General features: G+C 46.1%; 2 protein-coding genes across 2 annotated transcripts; one reads left to right on the forward strand and one right to left on the reverse strand.

Annotated features, from left to right (window-relative positions):
* Positions 1-5,561: 5,561 nt before the first annotated feature.
* LOC141040769 (uncharacterized) lies at positions 5,562-8,492 on the forward strand. Its single transcript, XM_073506887.1, has 5 exons — positions 5,562-5,570; positions 6,317-6,565; positions 7,000-7,268; positions 7,482-7,545; positions 7,722-8,492. Exons 1-5 carry the CDS (start codon positions 5,562-5,564, stop codon positions 8,490-8,492), a joined length of 1,362 nt encoding a protein of 453 aa, XP_073362988.1.
* A 6,136-nt stretch (positions 8,493-14,628) lies between these two features.
* On the reverse strand, positions 14,629-15,099 carry LOC109733382 (zinc finger A20 and AN1 domain-containing stress-associated protein 7-like). The gene has a single exon (XM_020292596.1). The coding sequence runs from the start codon at positions 15,097-15,099 to the stop codon at positions 14,629-14,631; it is 471 nt and encodes a 156-aa protein (XP_020148185.1).
* Between the last annotated feature and the right edge of the window lie 1,374 nt (positions 15,100-16,473).

Raw genomic sequence — 16,473 nt, forward strand, 5'->3', positions numbered from 1 at the left:
AGAAAAATTAAAAACCGGTAGTTTTTTTGAAACCCTAGCCTGTAAAGTAGTAGTTTTATGCTATTTACTCATGGTACACAGTAATAGGTCGCTATGAATCTTCAACTTATGCAGCTAGTGCTTGTAAGATCAAGTAGGAGAGACAGTGAAGCCAATGAGTAAACTAAAACTGTACAGACGTTTTTCAACTCCTCCTGCCTTCAAATCTTGTTATGGAGCTTGGACGGCGCGACGAGAGGGTTCTGCTGCGCGATCTGCTCCCGTCCGACCTTCTTGTAGTCGAAGCCACACGCGTGCCCGTCCACGTAGCGGTGCAGCGAGCAGAAGGTAACCGCAGCGGCACGCGAACCCCAGCAGCCCCACCTTCTTCTTGCACGCCATGCACCTGGTTGGCGCCGACTTCTTGGCTGCCGCCTCCGCCGCCGGTGCCGCGGTAGAGTCCTGCAGGCTCATCGACTTCTTGAAAGCGAGGATGAGGTCGTCGAACGTGAGCTTCCCCTCGACGGCGGGGGCAGCCACATCTCCGGCCTTGAGGTGGTCGCGGTAGCACTTTGAGCACATGTTCTTGCTCGCCTCGCTCCCGTAGAACCCGCAGCCGTTCGTGCACAGCGGCGCGCCCCCGCCGGCGGCGGCCTCCGTCGAAGACTCCTGCCCGTGCGCCATGTATAAACCTATTGAGGATCGATCGTCTCGCGTTCGCGTATTATGGGAGTGTCTGAATCTCGCGTTGGTTGCTTGCGTCGTGCGTGGGTGATTTGTCGACGAGGCCCCGAGGGCATCCTTCTGTGGCTTATAAAGGTCGGCCAGGAGTGCCCAGAAGAACTCCGAGTCGTGCTCTAGAACGTTCCAGTCGATTTTGAAGGCACGCAGTGGCCTTTTCGGTTTCCATAACCGTATCCCTATCGGAAGGGAAGCAGTTGCCAGACCTCCCAAGAGTAGTGTCCGACGTAAGGTGCTTTACGTTGCATGATAAAGGATACGTACATCTATGTTTCATCAAAAGAAAAAGAGAGAAGAAGATACGTGTCATCCAACTCAACACGGCAATGGCGACGACGACGAATGGCAGGCGACGGCGACAAGGCTTATTTATTACTTCATCCGTCCCAAAATTCTTGTCTTAAATTTGTCTAGATACAGATGTATCAAACTTGAGGGAGTATAAAATACTCTCTCTGTAAAGATATTAGTGATCTAAAAGATTATATATACATTTTTATAGAGGGAGTATTTTTTTGGAAGATTTAAGGTAGGACGGCCGCCCCCCATGCCCTACGGGGTCCTTTGCCCATGATGACACTCATGAGCTTGCTATGGTGGTCTTTCGGAACACAAGTTGCCAATGAGTTGTTAGGGTACTGGTAGATACTCTCTCGATCTATTACATGCACAGGGGAATTCGATATACAAGTGCGAATTACAAGCTCTGGCTAGAGTACAGGAATGGAGAGCGAGAGAAAGAAGAAGGAAAGGAAGCCGCCGCCGCCGTTCGTGACCCACTGGATACCCTCCTTAGTTGCTTCCTCTCGCGTACTTGTAGTCTGAGGGGTTCTCAACCAGGCCAGGCCCATGAGCTAGACGGGGCAAGCCCATACAGGTAAGGTGGGCTGCTAACATCCCCCCCTCCTTGAGATTCGGCTTGACCCCAAGCCGATGCCACCGAGAACCACCCGGATCCCATTGCACTCGATGTTGCTTGGCTTGGTCGTAGTCACGGTGGTAGTCGTAGTTGATGAAGACTTCAACACCGCAGAGGTAGTAGTCGTGCTCAACGGAGGCTTGCCGATGGAAGGTGTCGGGGTAGTTGTTATGGCCACCAGGGTCTTGATCAGAGTAGCAAGTGTAGTAGATGCAGCAAACGTACCCAACATCAGCTCTGTCACCCCTCCTTCCTTGATTAATTTCCTGTTTTCCAGTTGATTTTGCACATGTCGTGCTTGGTGGACGGAATGGTTGGCCAGAGTTGTTGCCACCAGAAGAGAACTCCAAATGAAGTGTCCAAGCAATTTCCCACTGAAGCAGCACCAGACCATAAAGAAAAGAATATCCATGGAAACAAGAGTTCATACTGACTTGATAGCAATTAGGATTCAGCAGTCCCCACGCATAACAACCCAAGGGAACAAAATCCGCCTTGTTCTGGCCATTTCCAACCTCCTCTAGCCATTTGTTTAAAAAGCATTGCGGGTGCCACTCACGCTTGCACTGATCACTGTCGGTCTGTATAATTGCACAGATAGGAACCACGCAGTGATGCTTTGAAACAACTTGAGATATAATGGGGATACCCATTCTGGCTGAACTGGAATCCACCATTCCAAAATCGGCAAGGGGTGTTCGCTGATTTGAATAGAATAGTGACTCCCAGTCATGAAAAATGCTCTGCTCAAACATATAATCCAATAATATATGATGAGACCATAATGATATAAGTGACCTCGTTTCAGACGCTGACATCATCTTACAAAGCACCCGCACAAACTGAAGAAGGAAGATCCCATGCTGCTGACTGTATGCCGTGTGTCCATGATTCAGTACTGTAAGCTGAATTCTAGCTCTTGAACCATTAGTTATTTGGTCAGAATTGCATTGCTTATCAAGCTGGCCACTGCCCTTAAGTTCAGTTTGATTCAAAAATGGCCAATGAACTGTCATGCTCATGATCTGTATGCCCCCCTTGATATCTCATGCCGGGGGATAGCACATACAACATCATGCTTGTCATAGTCAAGTTGCCATTGATCATTGATGCTAGCTTTATCAAACGACAGTAATTGCTCGAACTGTATTAAGTGAAGACCGATACCCATTTCCCGCATTCTCCGACACAGAGGTGCAGCCATAGTAGCAAGCCAAGAATGTTGTAGTACAGGAGCAGAAGTAATAGAGCATGAACAGAGTTCTGAAAACCAATGCTTACCTTCATGCAAAAGATGCTTACTGAAACATGAATTGTCAGTGTCCAGTGTCAGAGACCACCAGTGCCAGAGCTCTACAGAAAGTATCTTTATGCAGTATCCGCGGAGGTTCCACACAAGATCTCCAATATGACATAATTCCTCGTTTTGGTCAGCAAGATCCCGTGCTCGATGCTCAGAAAGTTTCCAATGCATTTGGATTTCACATACCAGATTACTAGTGCTCAAAAATTTGTCAAGACCAAAAGTGCCAGCCAACTCACTGACTTGTTCAGGAATAGCCAGAAATTGATGCTCAGTAGATTCCAATGAACAAACAACATAAAAAGAGGGAGTCACCAGTGAAGAAAAAGGAGTAACACTAGAATAGCAGTCATCAGGGGGCTCACCATTAGGTATTTTTGACCACCATTTCAGCCGGACATCAATTAATCGCCTGATCACAGAGATAGCTCTTGCCACCGAATAGATCCAGCAAACAACCTTCTTCCCGGAACATGGTGTCAGGTGCACACTTAATAGATACGTCCAGGATGCTCTCAGATCTGCAATGCTCAAAAATTTCCAACGCATTGACATGCTCAAGACCCGCACTGCTCGGCAATCGCATGAAAATGATGGCCAAGGTGGCTTCAGCTGGATAGTCTCTTGACTGAACTTGAACACAGGCCGTGGCTCAAATTGCACAGTGTATCCTCCACTGCATTTTGTTGCCCTTCCCATGATTGTACATCTACCGAATTCCCACGGAAGAAGTGAATCAATAGTATATGCAAAGAATACAGTCTGAACAACAACACTAGCAAACAAACTGGAAATCGGACCCTGAAGCTTGTAGCAGACTAGTTCATAGGGCCCAAATTGCATGAACTGAAGAATTTTTTTGCTTGAACGTTCGGTGCTTAGAGCAACCATTTTCTGCATGCTCAGAAGTAGATGTGCAGTTGTGATAGCTAGATTCGAATGCTGCACTGGAGGAGCCATAGTAATAGAGCAATCACATAGTTCTGAAAGCCACTTTTTACCTTCATGAAATAACTTCTCACTAAAACATGAATCATCCTTGTCCTCTGATGGCACGCCGATTTGAAATGATGGCCATGGAGTTGGTCGATTCTCATTCCCCTCAGCCATATGATCTGCCAGAAACGACGGCCATGGTGTCGGCCGCATCAAAAGTCCTTGGTGCCTTGTGGGCAACGAGATGTCCAGGTCATGGCCCCGGAACGACGATGTGGCAACGACTTGGTTTGAACAATCCGTCGAATAACTCACGAGTGTCTTGGTGATGCTGTCCTGGGGCACATCATAAGCAACCTCGAAGACCTCCTTGGCCTTTGTGGTGGATGAGGAAATGCTGGTAGGTACTGCAGGTGTGGTGAGGACATCGGGAGGGGCCTCCACCGCTGCGTACTTGCCCGGGTTGGAAGACACCACCGTGGCGGTCACCACTGCGAGGGACTCGGCACTCACGGTAGAGTCAGTGAACTGCTCCACCCTCTTGTCGCTGAGGTCGATGACGGGCTCGGGGTAGATGGTGGTGACCTTGTTGACGCTGTTGGTGGCGACAACTTGGTTCGAGCCATTCGTCGAACAGTTGATGTGCGCCATCGCGATGCAAGCAGGGGGCGCGTCTTGGATTACCTCAAGCACTTCCTGGACCTTGGTGGTGGAGCCGGAGACGTCGGGGACGGGAGTAGGTGAGGCGTGCGTCGTGGTTGAGGCCGCCGGATCGACAAGCGAGGTGACCACGGGAGGGTCACCCACTCGTGCAATACCCAACACTGAGCTCATCTCGTCTGCCTGAGCGCATAACCTCTCGAGATACCACAACAATTGCTCCTTGGCAGACATGGCATCCCACTCTGGTGGTTTGACGGCGGGCATGGTGTCGTCGCCGGTGGAATTGTAGGATTTGGGAGAAAAAATTTGAAAGGGAAGGGTGGTGCCTGGCTCTGTATACCAGATGTTAGGGTACTGGTAGATACTCTCTCGATCTATTACATGCACAGGGGAATTCGAGATACAAGTGCGAATTACAAGCTCTGGCTAGAGTACATGAATGGAGAGCGAGAGAAAGAAGAAGGAAAGGAAGCCGCCGCCGCCGTTCGTGACCCACTGAATACCCTCCTTAGTTGCTTCCTCTCGCGTACTTGTAGTCTAAGGGGTTCTCAACCAGGCCAGGCCCATGAGCTAGACGGGGCAAGCCCATACAGGTAAGGTGGGCTGCTAACATGAGTAGTCTTCGCCACTACTGAATCGATGAAGCAAATCACGTTCAATAGTATTTAGATCACGTTCAACAGCAAATCCATGAAGCTAATATCAACCCGACGCACCACTTTAGTATGGCGTAAATTTTTCATTAAGTATACCAAATAAAAGTGTGCTTCTTTACCTTTAGCACAGATTGTCAAACACACAAACTGAGCTTAGATGGTTAGCTTTCTTGTGGTGGAACCAACCCACTAGGGTTCAAGTCTTAAACTTGGGATTGATGGTCGTATTTATTTGGATTTATTTCGGGCCTTCCGGCGATGTGGGTTCCGTGGAAGAAGACGTACCCGTCGACTATAAACGTGTCTGTGGTGACTTCGTCAATCTCAAGATGTTGTGCCGCCTCAGTATCTCGAAGGTACCCATATGGATAAGGTGAGTGTACTTGCATTCATAGGGTTGCATCTTGCATGTATGTGAGCATCTGTGTTTGTGTTGTGTTAAAAAAAGTGCATAGATTGTCGGAGATAGTAGAAGATGATGTATAAATTAAAAAAAATGCTTATTATAATGTTAAAACAAATGACAAATCTAAAAATCTTGTCAAAAAATGACAAATATAAAATTATGTCTTGCCTTTGCAAATCCCAAAATATACCATCAGACACCAAGGTACACGAAATATGTTGTACACCAAATACCAAAAATACTCGGCGAAGGCTGAAAAGTACTTGGCAAAGATTGCTCGGCTGCCATCAAAGTGGGGTTTGCCGAGTGTTTTTTTTCTCAGACACTTGGTGAATAGTTTGCCAAGTTTTCCTCTGCAACCGAGCGATCAGTTGGATGAACTCATCAGCAAAGTCCAGCCGAAAGTTACTGCTAATATGCAAGCAATTTTGAACGCTGAATTCACTGCAGAGGAAATCAAAACAGCCCTGGATCACATAGGCGATCTCAAGGCACCGGGGCCGGATGGAATGCCCTCGGTGGTTTATAAACGGCACTGGGAATTTATGGGGGACCAAGTGGTCAAGGAAGTGCTTGCGATACTTAATGGTGGCCCGATATCGGAGGGGTGGAATGATACAATGGTGGTGTTAATCCCGTAAGTTAAGAACCCAACGAGGATAAAGGATCTGCCAATCAGCCTCTGCAACGTTCTATACAAACTGGTGTCGAAGGTCCTGGCCAACCGAATCAAGCTAATCCTCCCAGATATCATCTCCGAAAATCTGAGTGCATTTGTCCCAGGGCGACTCATTACTGACAATGTGTTGATTGCATATGAACTCTCCAACTATCTTCTTAACAAAAGGAAGGGCAAGGAGGGCGTTGCGGCAGTGAAGGCGGACATGAGCAAAGCACACGATCGTGTCGAATGGAGGTTCCTGGAGGCGATGTTAACTAAACTTGGTTTTCCACAAGCTTGGGTACAGCTAGTGATGAAATGTGTCTCGACGGTTAGATACCAAATTAAAGTGAATGGGCCCCTCTCGGAACAGTTTTGCCCAACAAATGGTCTCTGGCAAGGTGACCCGATCTCGCCCTACCTATTCGTAATCTGCGCTGAGGGCCTTTCAGCGTTGCTACATGATGCGGAGAGGAATGGCATGATCTCAGGAGCCAAAATATGTCATGCAGCGCCTGTGGTCTCGCACCTCTTTTTTGCGGATGATTCCGTTCTGCTGTTGAAAGCATGCCCGCATGAAGCTCAGGAATTGAAGGAGGTGCTGGACCTGTATGAAAGCTGCTCAGGCCAATGCATTAATGTGGAAAAATCTGCCATAATGTTTAGCCCAAATTCTCAGGAAGTGAATAGGGAGGAGGTGAATCTGCTTTGAAAATTCACAATGAGTCATGGCAGGACAAGTACCTAGGGCTACCAGTCCATGTTGGGAAATCAAAGCGTAAGGTGTTTGCCTATGTAAAAGGAGCTATTGCTGGGCGGGTTTATGGGTGGGAGGAGAAGCTGATACCGAAAGTTGGAAAGGAAACATTGGTTAAGGTGGTTACGCAGGCCATTCCTTCCTATGCCATGTCTTGCTTCTACCTGACAAAAACTTTCTGTGAAGAGATTAGTTCCCTAATCGGGCAGTACTGGTGGAGCCAGCAAGACAAAGACAGATCCATTGGGTCAGCTGGAAGAAAATGACTCGCCCGAAGGCGCATGGAGGGCTGGGCTTCAGGGACATGTATAGTTTAAATCTTGCCATGCTGTCGCCACATATTTGGAGGCTCATTCAGTATCCAGAAAGCCTATGTGCACGGCTCTTGAAGGCCCGTTATTTCCCCCATGATCATATCCAATGCACAGCCAAGAGAAGGAATTTTGTACTCATGGCGCAGGTTACTGTATGGGCTCGACCTCGTGAAACAGGGCTACATTTGGCGCATTGGCGACGGGTCCCAGGTGAAAATCTGGTCCGAACCATGGATCCCTAGGCCCTGGGCGAGAAGGATTATTACTCCGAGGAGGGGAAACTTGCTTGAGCATGTGTCTGACCTAATCTGCTGATTACTGGAGGGTGGGATGAACGGCTTATCAGGGATACCTTCTGGGTGGACGATGCGCGCCACATATTGTAGATCCCTTTACAGGACAGGGTGGAAGATTTCATCGCCTGGCAGTTTGACAGCAAGGGCATACACTCGGTCAAATCGGCGTACAAGCTCCATGTCAAGACAGAGAAGCAGAGAATGAACGGGGGCGCAGGGGGTAGCTCTGGAGGCAGTCACAACCTGGACAAATGTGATGATGACTCATGGAAGAGGATATGGAAAATGCCGTGTCCGAAGAATTTGCAATTGTTTTTGTGGCGCCTGAAGCATGAGTCCCTGGCCCTTCGTACAAACTTGGTGAGACGGGGCATCTGGATCCAGGACACAAAATGCCTCTTCTGTGGACGCGTGGATGAGGATGGTGCACACTTGTTCGTCAAATGCAAGTCGGTCAAGGAGGCATGGAGAGATTTAGCGATGGAACCGGAGCGCATGAGTTTGGAGAAAGCTACGTCTGTGCATGCAATGACGGATCTTTTGTGGGGGTTGCATGAAAACAAGCACGTGATGATCACCATCCTCTGGTGGCACTGGTGGAACAATCGCAACAAGCTCAGGGAGGGTGAGCTTCCTGTCTCGGCGTCCGTGGTAGCTAGGAGAGTGCGCTGTGAAGCAATGGAGTATGCTGAGGCTTTTCAACCAGTGGCCAAGGATAAATGCTTGCAGCATTGGCAGCCTCCACCTGATACTATGATCAAGATAAACACTGATGGGGCGTTTCGCGCGGGAGAATCTCATGCTGGATGGGGGGTCATTGCTAGAGATACGGAAGGAAACATCGTCACAGCCCGAGCCTGACGCCAGGACAATGTCTACGATGCTTTCGGGGCCGAAGCACACACGATGTCACAAGCTATAGCTCTTGCTGCTGATCTAGGCATGCTACGAGTGATCTTTGAGACCGATTCCCACCTTCTGGCTGATGCCTTGGATCTACAGAAGGTCGACTCCTCACCCTATGCTGCAGCTATTGAGGACTCGAAGTTCCAGCTAAAGATGTGGTTCTCCAAACATGTAATCTTTGCATGTCGGCGTAGTGCAAACCATGTAGCTCATGAACTAGTAGCCATTGGGCGCATGTATGAACCAAACCACTATATAGAGTGGGAGTCCGATGTACCAGCCCATGTGGCTGTCTGTGCTCAAGGCGATTTGCCTAAGCACCGTTAAGTTTCAATAAAGTTTGCTTTATCTAAAAAAATGTTTTTCTTGAGCTACTCGGCAAAGATTCAAACTCATTGGAAAATAAATATCAGATGCCGCAAACAGTTTGTTGAGTGTAACACTCGAGAAAGTCGAAAGCCTTGTTGAGTGCTATACTCGGCAAAACAATTTAATGGAGTTTTTGCGGGGTAAACGACCGGATGTGCAAAGACGGTCGCAGACACTAGCACAATGGCGGGACGCGCCACTACGTGTTGATGCTTTTTTTCTCGAATACGCAAAAAGCGTATCATTTCATTGATAGGAGGGGAAGAATTACATGTGCTATGCGAAGCCACACACTGAGGTGGCTAGGCTAGCAATAACAGGAATAGAAAAGGTTCGATCAAGGCGGCTCGAAAATGAAAACACGTAGCCCTTTGGCTCCTGCCGTAGCCCAAAATCTAGCCTCGGCAAGGGCGGCCTAGGTGGCCTCGGTAGTGGACGGTCATGCATTGTCGAAGACGCAAGCATTTCTATGCTTCCAGAGGGTCCAGGCCACGATGATCCCGAGAGAGCCAGTGCCTTTACGAAGGGAGGCCGGAGTAGACGCAGTAGCTTCCTGCCACCAGTCGAAGAATGACTCATGCCCTACGGGCATGGTGGCGGTGAGCCTAAGCTTGGAGAAGATGTCGTGCCAGACCGTGTGGGAGAAAGTGCAGCCGATCAGGAGATGTTGCGTGGACTCGGAAGCTTGGTCGCATAATACACATGCGGTGTGCTATCGCTTGCTGCTATGTGTTGCTGCTGCCTGCTAGCTATTGCTTGTTAGGGGAAAGGAGAAGGGGCAGCTCAGTTGGGGAAGAGGAGGAGAAGTGGCAGCTCGGTTGGGGACGAGGATGAGGAGGAGATGGGGGCGTAGAGTCCAGCCAAAGGAGCGGTGATAGAGTGAAGGTGTCTCACCCCAAGCCGTCTAATCTAAGCGAATCCAATGACCACAACATGTGATCCGTGGGAGGGCTATGCTGACCAATCAGAACGCAAGGTCTTTGGCTACTCTTCATCCCTTTTTCAAGGTACTCGGCAAACATTTTTTCCTTTCTTTTCCTTTCTTTTATTTTCTCACTTCTCTTATCTTCTTTGATAAGGTACAAACATAGAGTAAAGAATTTCCCCTACGAACTTTTTACGCACTTGCAGTTATTTTTTAAATAGATTCACTAAACACCTAGAAATGCACTAAATAACTTAAATATAGAAAAGGACCCAAAAATGCCATATGTTGACATCTGCCATGCAATGCTCTATCATGAGTGTATAATTTTTTTCAAGGACAACCGATGAAGCAATGGTCGCTTCAGTTCAGACCTAGCCCGTACCATCTCGAAACCACGATTCTTCCTCCAAGATGATGCGATTTCTAAGCAGTTTATGTCAAAATTTTAGCAAAACCTTCTCAAATTTTACCACAACCTATAGGTGTCATATCATGGCACAATACCAAGTTTCACATTTTTCAGACTTCGTTTGCATTTTTCAAAATTTAAAAACAAATAGGTTCCATATTCGGGGTCGAGTCCTAACACCTTGATGTTTGAAATACCTCTTTTTTTTCTTTGATAAGGCCTGAACATAGACTCAATAACACAAATAAGTTTTTTCAACCCAATCTTTCCAACTTTGTCATGTACTTGCAGTTCAATTTTTAATTATATCCATTAATAACTAGAAATGTATTCAATGTCTTAAATATAGTGGTGTATGTTGAGTTTAATTTTTTTCAAGGCTAACCGATAAAGCAATAATCATTTCTCCTTGAAACCTGACATTTTCCATCTCGAAAATTAGTTTTTTTTTCCTTGGAGATGGTTTAGTTTTTAAGCAATGCACGTTGCAATTTTTGCAAAAACTTCTCAAAATTTTACCACAACATCTAGGTATCATATAGACACCATTCTAGGTGCGTATTTTCCAGACTTCATTTGTATTTTCTAGAACTGGAAAACATATAAGCTTCATGTTCAGGGTCAAGTCATGTCACCCTCATGTTGGGACTTCCACTATTTTTCTTGGATATGAGCAAAACATATACTGAAGAATACAATTATTGAAGGAAATATGCCCTAGAGGCAATAATAAAGTTATTATTTATTTCCTTATTTAATGATAAATGTTTATTGTTCATGCTAGAATTGTATTAACTGGAAACTTAGTACATGTGTAAATACATAGACAAAACAAAGTGTCCCTAGTATGCCTCTACTTGACTAGCTCGTTTATCAAAGATGGTTATGTTTCCTAACCATAGACATGTGTTGTCATTTGATGAACGAGATCAGATCATTAGGAGAATGATGTGATGGACAAGACCCATTCATTAGCTTAGCATTATGATCGTTACAGTTTCATTGCTACTTCTTTCTTCATGACTTATACATGTTCCTCAGACTATGGGATTATGCAACTCCCGAATACCGGAGGAACACCTTGTGTGCTATCAAACGTCACAACGTAACTGGGTGATTATAAAGATGCTCTACAGGTGTCTCCGATGGTGTTTGTTGAGTTGGCATAGATCGAGATTAGGATTTTTCACTCCGTGTATCGGAGAGGTATCTCTGGGCCCACTCGGTAATGCACATCACTATAAGCCTTGCAAGCATTGTGACTAATGAGTTAGTTACGTGATGATGCATTACGGAACGAGTAAAGAGACTTGCCGGTAACGAGATTGAACTAGGTATGAGGATACCGCCGATCGAATCTCGGGCAAGTAACATACCGATGACAAAGGGAACAACGTATGTTGTTATGCGGTTTGACCGATAAAGATCTTCGTAGATATGTAGGAGCCAATATGAGCATCCAAGTTCCTCTATTGGTTATTGACCAGAGATGTGTCTCGGTCATGTGTACATAGTTCTCGAACCCGTAGGGTCCGCACGCTTAATGTTCGATGACGTTTTGTATTATGAGTTATGTGATTTGATGACCGAAGTTTGTTCGGAGTCCCGGATGAGATCGGGGACATGACGAGGAGTCTCGAAATGGTCGAGAGGTAAAGATCGATATATTGGAAGGCTATATTCGGACATCGAAAAGGTTCCGAATGATTCGGGTATTTTTCGGAGTACCGGAGAGTTACGGGAATTCGCCGGGAGAAGTATTGGGCCTTATTTGGCCATACGGGAATAGAGGAGGCAGGCCAAAGGGAAGGAGGCGCGCGCCCCCCCATGGGTCCGAATTGGACTAGGGGAAAGGGGGCGCCCCCCTGCCCTTTCCTACTCCCTCTCTCTTTCCCTCTTTCTTCTCTCCTACTCCGAAAAGGAAAAGGGGAATCCTACTAGGACTTGGGAGTCCTAGTAGGACTCCCCAGACTTGGCGCGCCCCCTCTAGGGCCGGCCTCCTCCTCCTCCCTCCTTTATATACATGGCAGGGGACACCCCAAAGGCATGACAGACAATCTCTTAGCTGTGTGCGGTGCCCCCTCCACAGTTACACACCCCGGTCATATCGTTGTAGTGCTTAGGCGAAGCCCTGCGCCGGTAACTTCATCATCATCGTCAATACGCCGTAGTGCTGACGAAGCTCTCCCTCGACACTCAGCTGGATCTAGAGTTCGTGGGACGTCACCGAGCTGAACGTGTGTAGATCGCGGAGGTGCCGTACTTTCGGTACTAGGATCGGTCGGATCGTGAAGACGCACGACTACATCAAAAGCGTTGTCATAACGCTTCCGCTTTCGGTCTACGAGGGTACGTAGACAACACTCTCCCCTCTTGTTGCTATGCATCACCTAGATGGATCTTGCGTGTGCGTAGGTTTTTTTTTGAAATTACTGCGTTCCCCAACAATTATTATTTTCAACCTAATTTGTCATAAAAAATCATGCAATTGTGATTCGAATTTTAATTGTAGTCACTAAATGTCTAGAAATGTGTCAAACAACAAATGAACAACAAAAGTTGCTGAATTTGGATATAGAACATGCGATGGTGTATCTTAAGTGTAGAAAAAACTAAAGGCCAATGGATGAAGTAGTGATCGCTTCACCTTCAAACCTGACATGTTCCTTATTGAAACCATGATTCTTCCTTAGAGATGTTTCAGTTTCAAGCAGTATACGTCACAACTTTTGCAAAAACTGATCAAATCTTTACCACAACATATGGGTATCATATTATGACACCATTTGTAGGTTTCATGTTTTTCAGACTTCGTTTGCCTTGTCTTTTATAGAATTAGAATGCCAAACCTCTATGTCCGTGGTCGAGTCTTAGCAACCCAATGTTTCAAATTCCTTTAATTTTCATGAATAAGGGCTAAACATAGACTCAAGAACAAAATTAGGATTTTTAACCAAAATTTGTCAACCTTCTAATGCACTTGTAGTTCAAATTTGAACTATATCTACTTAATGCCTGAAGTGCACTTAATGACTTAAATATAGCAAACGAACCCAAAAAATGCCAAATTTGCACGCGAAACATGGGATGGTGTAAAAAAATTCAAGGTCAAACATGAAGAAACTCACACTTTGCCTTCAAATAATGCATGAAGTGCATTTAATAACCCGTTTCCTCTCGAAACATCCCTAATTTCCGTACATGCAATTCAAGGTCAAAGATGCTTTAGTTTTCAAGCAGTGTACGTCACAACTTTTGTGAAACCTTCTTATTAAGATTTCATCACAACCTCTAGGGATCATATCATGACGCCATGCCATGTTTCATGGTTTTTAGACATCATTTGCATTTTTAGGTTTAAAAACCTACATGCTCCAATGCAGGCTATTGCTGCTCATGGACAAGATGGGGAAGATGTTTTCAAAGGCAAAAAGTAATATATGAAATTATATATTTTCTGCATCTTCATGTTCTGAATTTGTCCAACTCAACCAACTCAACACAATTTTCCCCCAATCTTCAGTCTAGATTCCATCAAACTTTTGTATGCTTTAGAGTCCGCCTCACCTCAAATTATTTTCGTCCTCCGCCACTGCTCATGGTCGGGTTGGGTCTTGGCACCCTAAACACTGACTCAAGAACACAAATAGTTTTTAACCTGTTTTTGCTAACTTTTTTCATACACTTGCGGTTAAAATTAAAATCAAATCCGTTAAATGCTATTAATTGCTTCTACATAGCAAAATAATTATCTAAACATCCCTAATTTCCGGACATGGAACACATTACATTGTGTTATTAATGCCAAATGTTGGCTTTTTTTTGGAACCGGCTGCTAATTTTAAGATATGAATTGCATTTCTTGCTATTTATTGAATAATATTTAAAGATTTTGTTCTTCAAAATCCAAATCCAAATGTAAATTCAAATAAACATATGCACTCTATTGATTCCTAATTGTTTGCCGGGTGTCTAATAAATAAAAATGCTTTGTTGAGTGTTTCCTATTTGACACTCGGCAACATACATGTTTGATGAGTGTCATTTTTTGACCGGGTTTTACACTTGGCAAAGGTCTTGTTTGCGAGCGTTCAGTGAAGTACACTTAGCAAACAACCTTGCACTCGGCATAAAAGATTTTTTCTGTAATACTGCATGGATATTATTAATCTTTTTTTTGAAAACATGGATATTATTAATCTGAGTAACATGATGGTGCCCAGTTACATCAATTTTTACGAATACGTCGTTATGAACAAGAAAGATCAGGATTGACCCGCTTCAACTTATGGAGCCGGTGCTTGAAAGATCGAATTAAGTATGAGAGATAGTAAAGCCAACGAGTAAACTAAAACTGTACATATGTTTTCCAACTCCTCCTGCCTTCAAATCTTGTTGTGGAGCTTGGACGGCGCGACGAGAGGGTTCTGCTGCGCGATCTGCTCCCGGCCGACCTTCTTGTAGTCGAAGCCGCATGCATGCCCGTCGACGTAGCGGTGCAGCGAGCAGAAGGTGCCACCGCAACGGCACGCGAACCCCAGCAGCCCCACCTTCTTGTTGCACGCCATGCACCTGGTCGGCGCCGCCTTCTTCGCCGCCGGTCCCGCCTCAGCAGTAATTGCAGCGGCAGAGTCCTGCAGGCTCACCGAAGTCTTGAAGGCGAGGACTAGGTCGTCGGCATTGATCTTCCCCTCGACGACGGGGGCAGCCACATCGGTGGACTTGAGGTGGTCGCGGTAGCACTTGGAGCACATGCCCTTGGTCGCCTCGCTCCCGTAGAAGCCGCAGCCGTTCGCGCACAGCGGCGCGCCCCCACCGGCGGCGGCCTCCATCGAAGACTCCTGCCCGTGCGCCATGTATTGCCGCTGATCGGATCTAAAATAAACCAACCGAGGATCGATCGTCTCGCGTTCGCGTATTACGGGAGTCCGTGAATCTGGCGTTGGTTGGTCGCCGTCGTGCGTGGGTGCTTTGTTGACGAGGCCCCTAGGGCATCCCTTATAAAGGTCGGCCACGCGTGACCAGAAGAACTCCGAGGCGTGCTCTAGAACGTTCCAGTTGATCTTTGAAGCCACGCAGTGGCCTTTTCGGTTTCCTTAACCGTCTCCCTATCGAAGCGCAGTGGCCTTTTCGGTTTCCCTAACCGTGTCCGTATCGAAGGGAAGCAGTTGGAAGAGTAGTTCCAACGTAAGGTGCTTTACGTTGCATGATCAAGGATACGTGCATCTCCGTTTCATCAAAAAGTAAAAGAAAAGATACGTACATCTCGTTAGCTCAATTTCGGTCATCCAACTCAACAGTGAGTGAAACGGCTCAGCCCACAACTCCTTCTACCTTTTCCCGTTGAGACTGGACAAATCTCAGTCGAGTAGGAGTACATAGCAAGCACCTGTTATTCATATGCGCAAACCTATATAGGTATTGCGGTTACTGCGTTTGGACTTTGCTATTGATAAAACATGCGCTATGGATCATGCAGGAGTTGCGCTAGAATATTTATTGCTACAAGTCTTCGGTCTGGGAAATTCAACAGAAGCAATTGCTATTGGTTTCTGGTATTTATGGTCGGAGAGGAGAAAATTAATGCATAATGAAAAGGTCCAGAACCTAAGTTCATAGCAATAGCAATCAGAACTTTGGTTGCTAACTATACTATAGCGAGTGATGCAAAGGCGACGATCGAGCGACATGATCGGGAAAGACCAAAGAGTAACTATGTGAAGCTAAACGTGGATGAGGCTTTTGATCCAGACTTACTCAAGGGCTCGTATGACACTGTCATCAAGGACTCGATTGGCAGATTCGTCGCGGCAAGAAACGAGGAAATCGATTGGTGCGGAGATGCGCTTATGGACGAGGCACTGGTTTTATGGTTTGGTCTCAATTTGACACATACAGTAGGGTGTAATGGCACAGAGGTGAACTCCAACAACATCGAGGTGTCTCTTTTGATATATCGGCGACAATTTTTGATAATAGCATCGATTGAGACATAACAAAATCTTAGTCGACTGAGATTTAGCAAGACTGTTTCTGTTTCTTCTTCTTCCTGTATAAAAATGTGTTTCTTTACCTTCATCGTAGACTGTCGGACATGCAAACCGAGCTCAGATGGTTAGGTTTTTTCTGGTGGAACCAACCCACTAGGTTCAAGTCCTAAACTTGGCACTGATGGTTGTATTTTCTTGGATTTATTTCTGGCATTTCAATAATGTGCGTTCAATGGCAGA

This window comes from Aegilops tauschii, chromosome 2 (genome assembly GCF_002575655.3).
Source record: "Aegilops tauschii subsp. strangulata cultivar AL8/78 chromosome 2, Aet v6.0, whole genome shotgun sequence".
In the NCBI taxonomy this organism is placed as follows: domain Eukaryota; kingdom Viridiplantae; phylum Streptophyta; class Magnoliopsida; order Poales; family Poaceae; genus Aegilops; species Aegilops tauschii.

Bases quoted from the DNA above. Each gene is read 5' to 3' on its own strand.
- LOC141040769 (XM_073506887.1), top strand. The intron at 7,269-7,481 runs GTCAGCTGGAAG...CTCATGGCGCAG, and splicing joins GACAAAGACAGATCCATTGG to GTTACTGTATGGGCTCGACC. The intron at 7,546-7,721 runs GTGAAAATCTGG...CACATATTGTAG, and splicing joins GCATTGGCGACGGGTCCCAG to ATCCCTTTACAGGACAGGGT.
- LOC109733382 (XM_020292596.1), bottom strand. From the start codon at position 15,099: ATGGCGCACGGGCAGGAGTCTTCGATGGAGGCCGCCGCCGGTGGGGGC.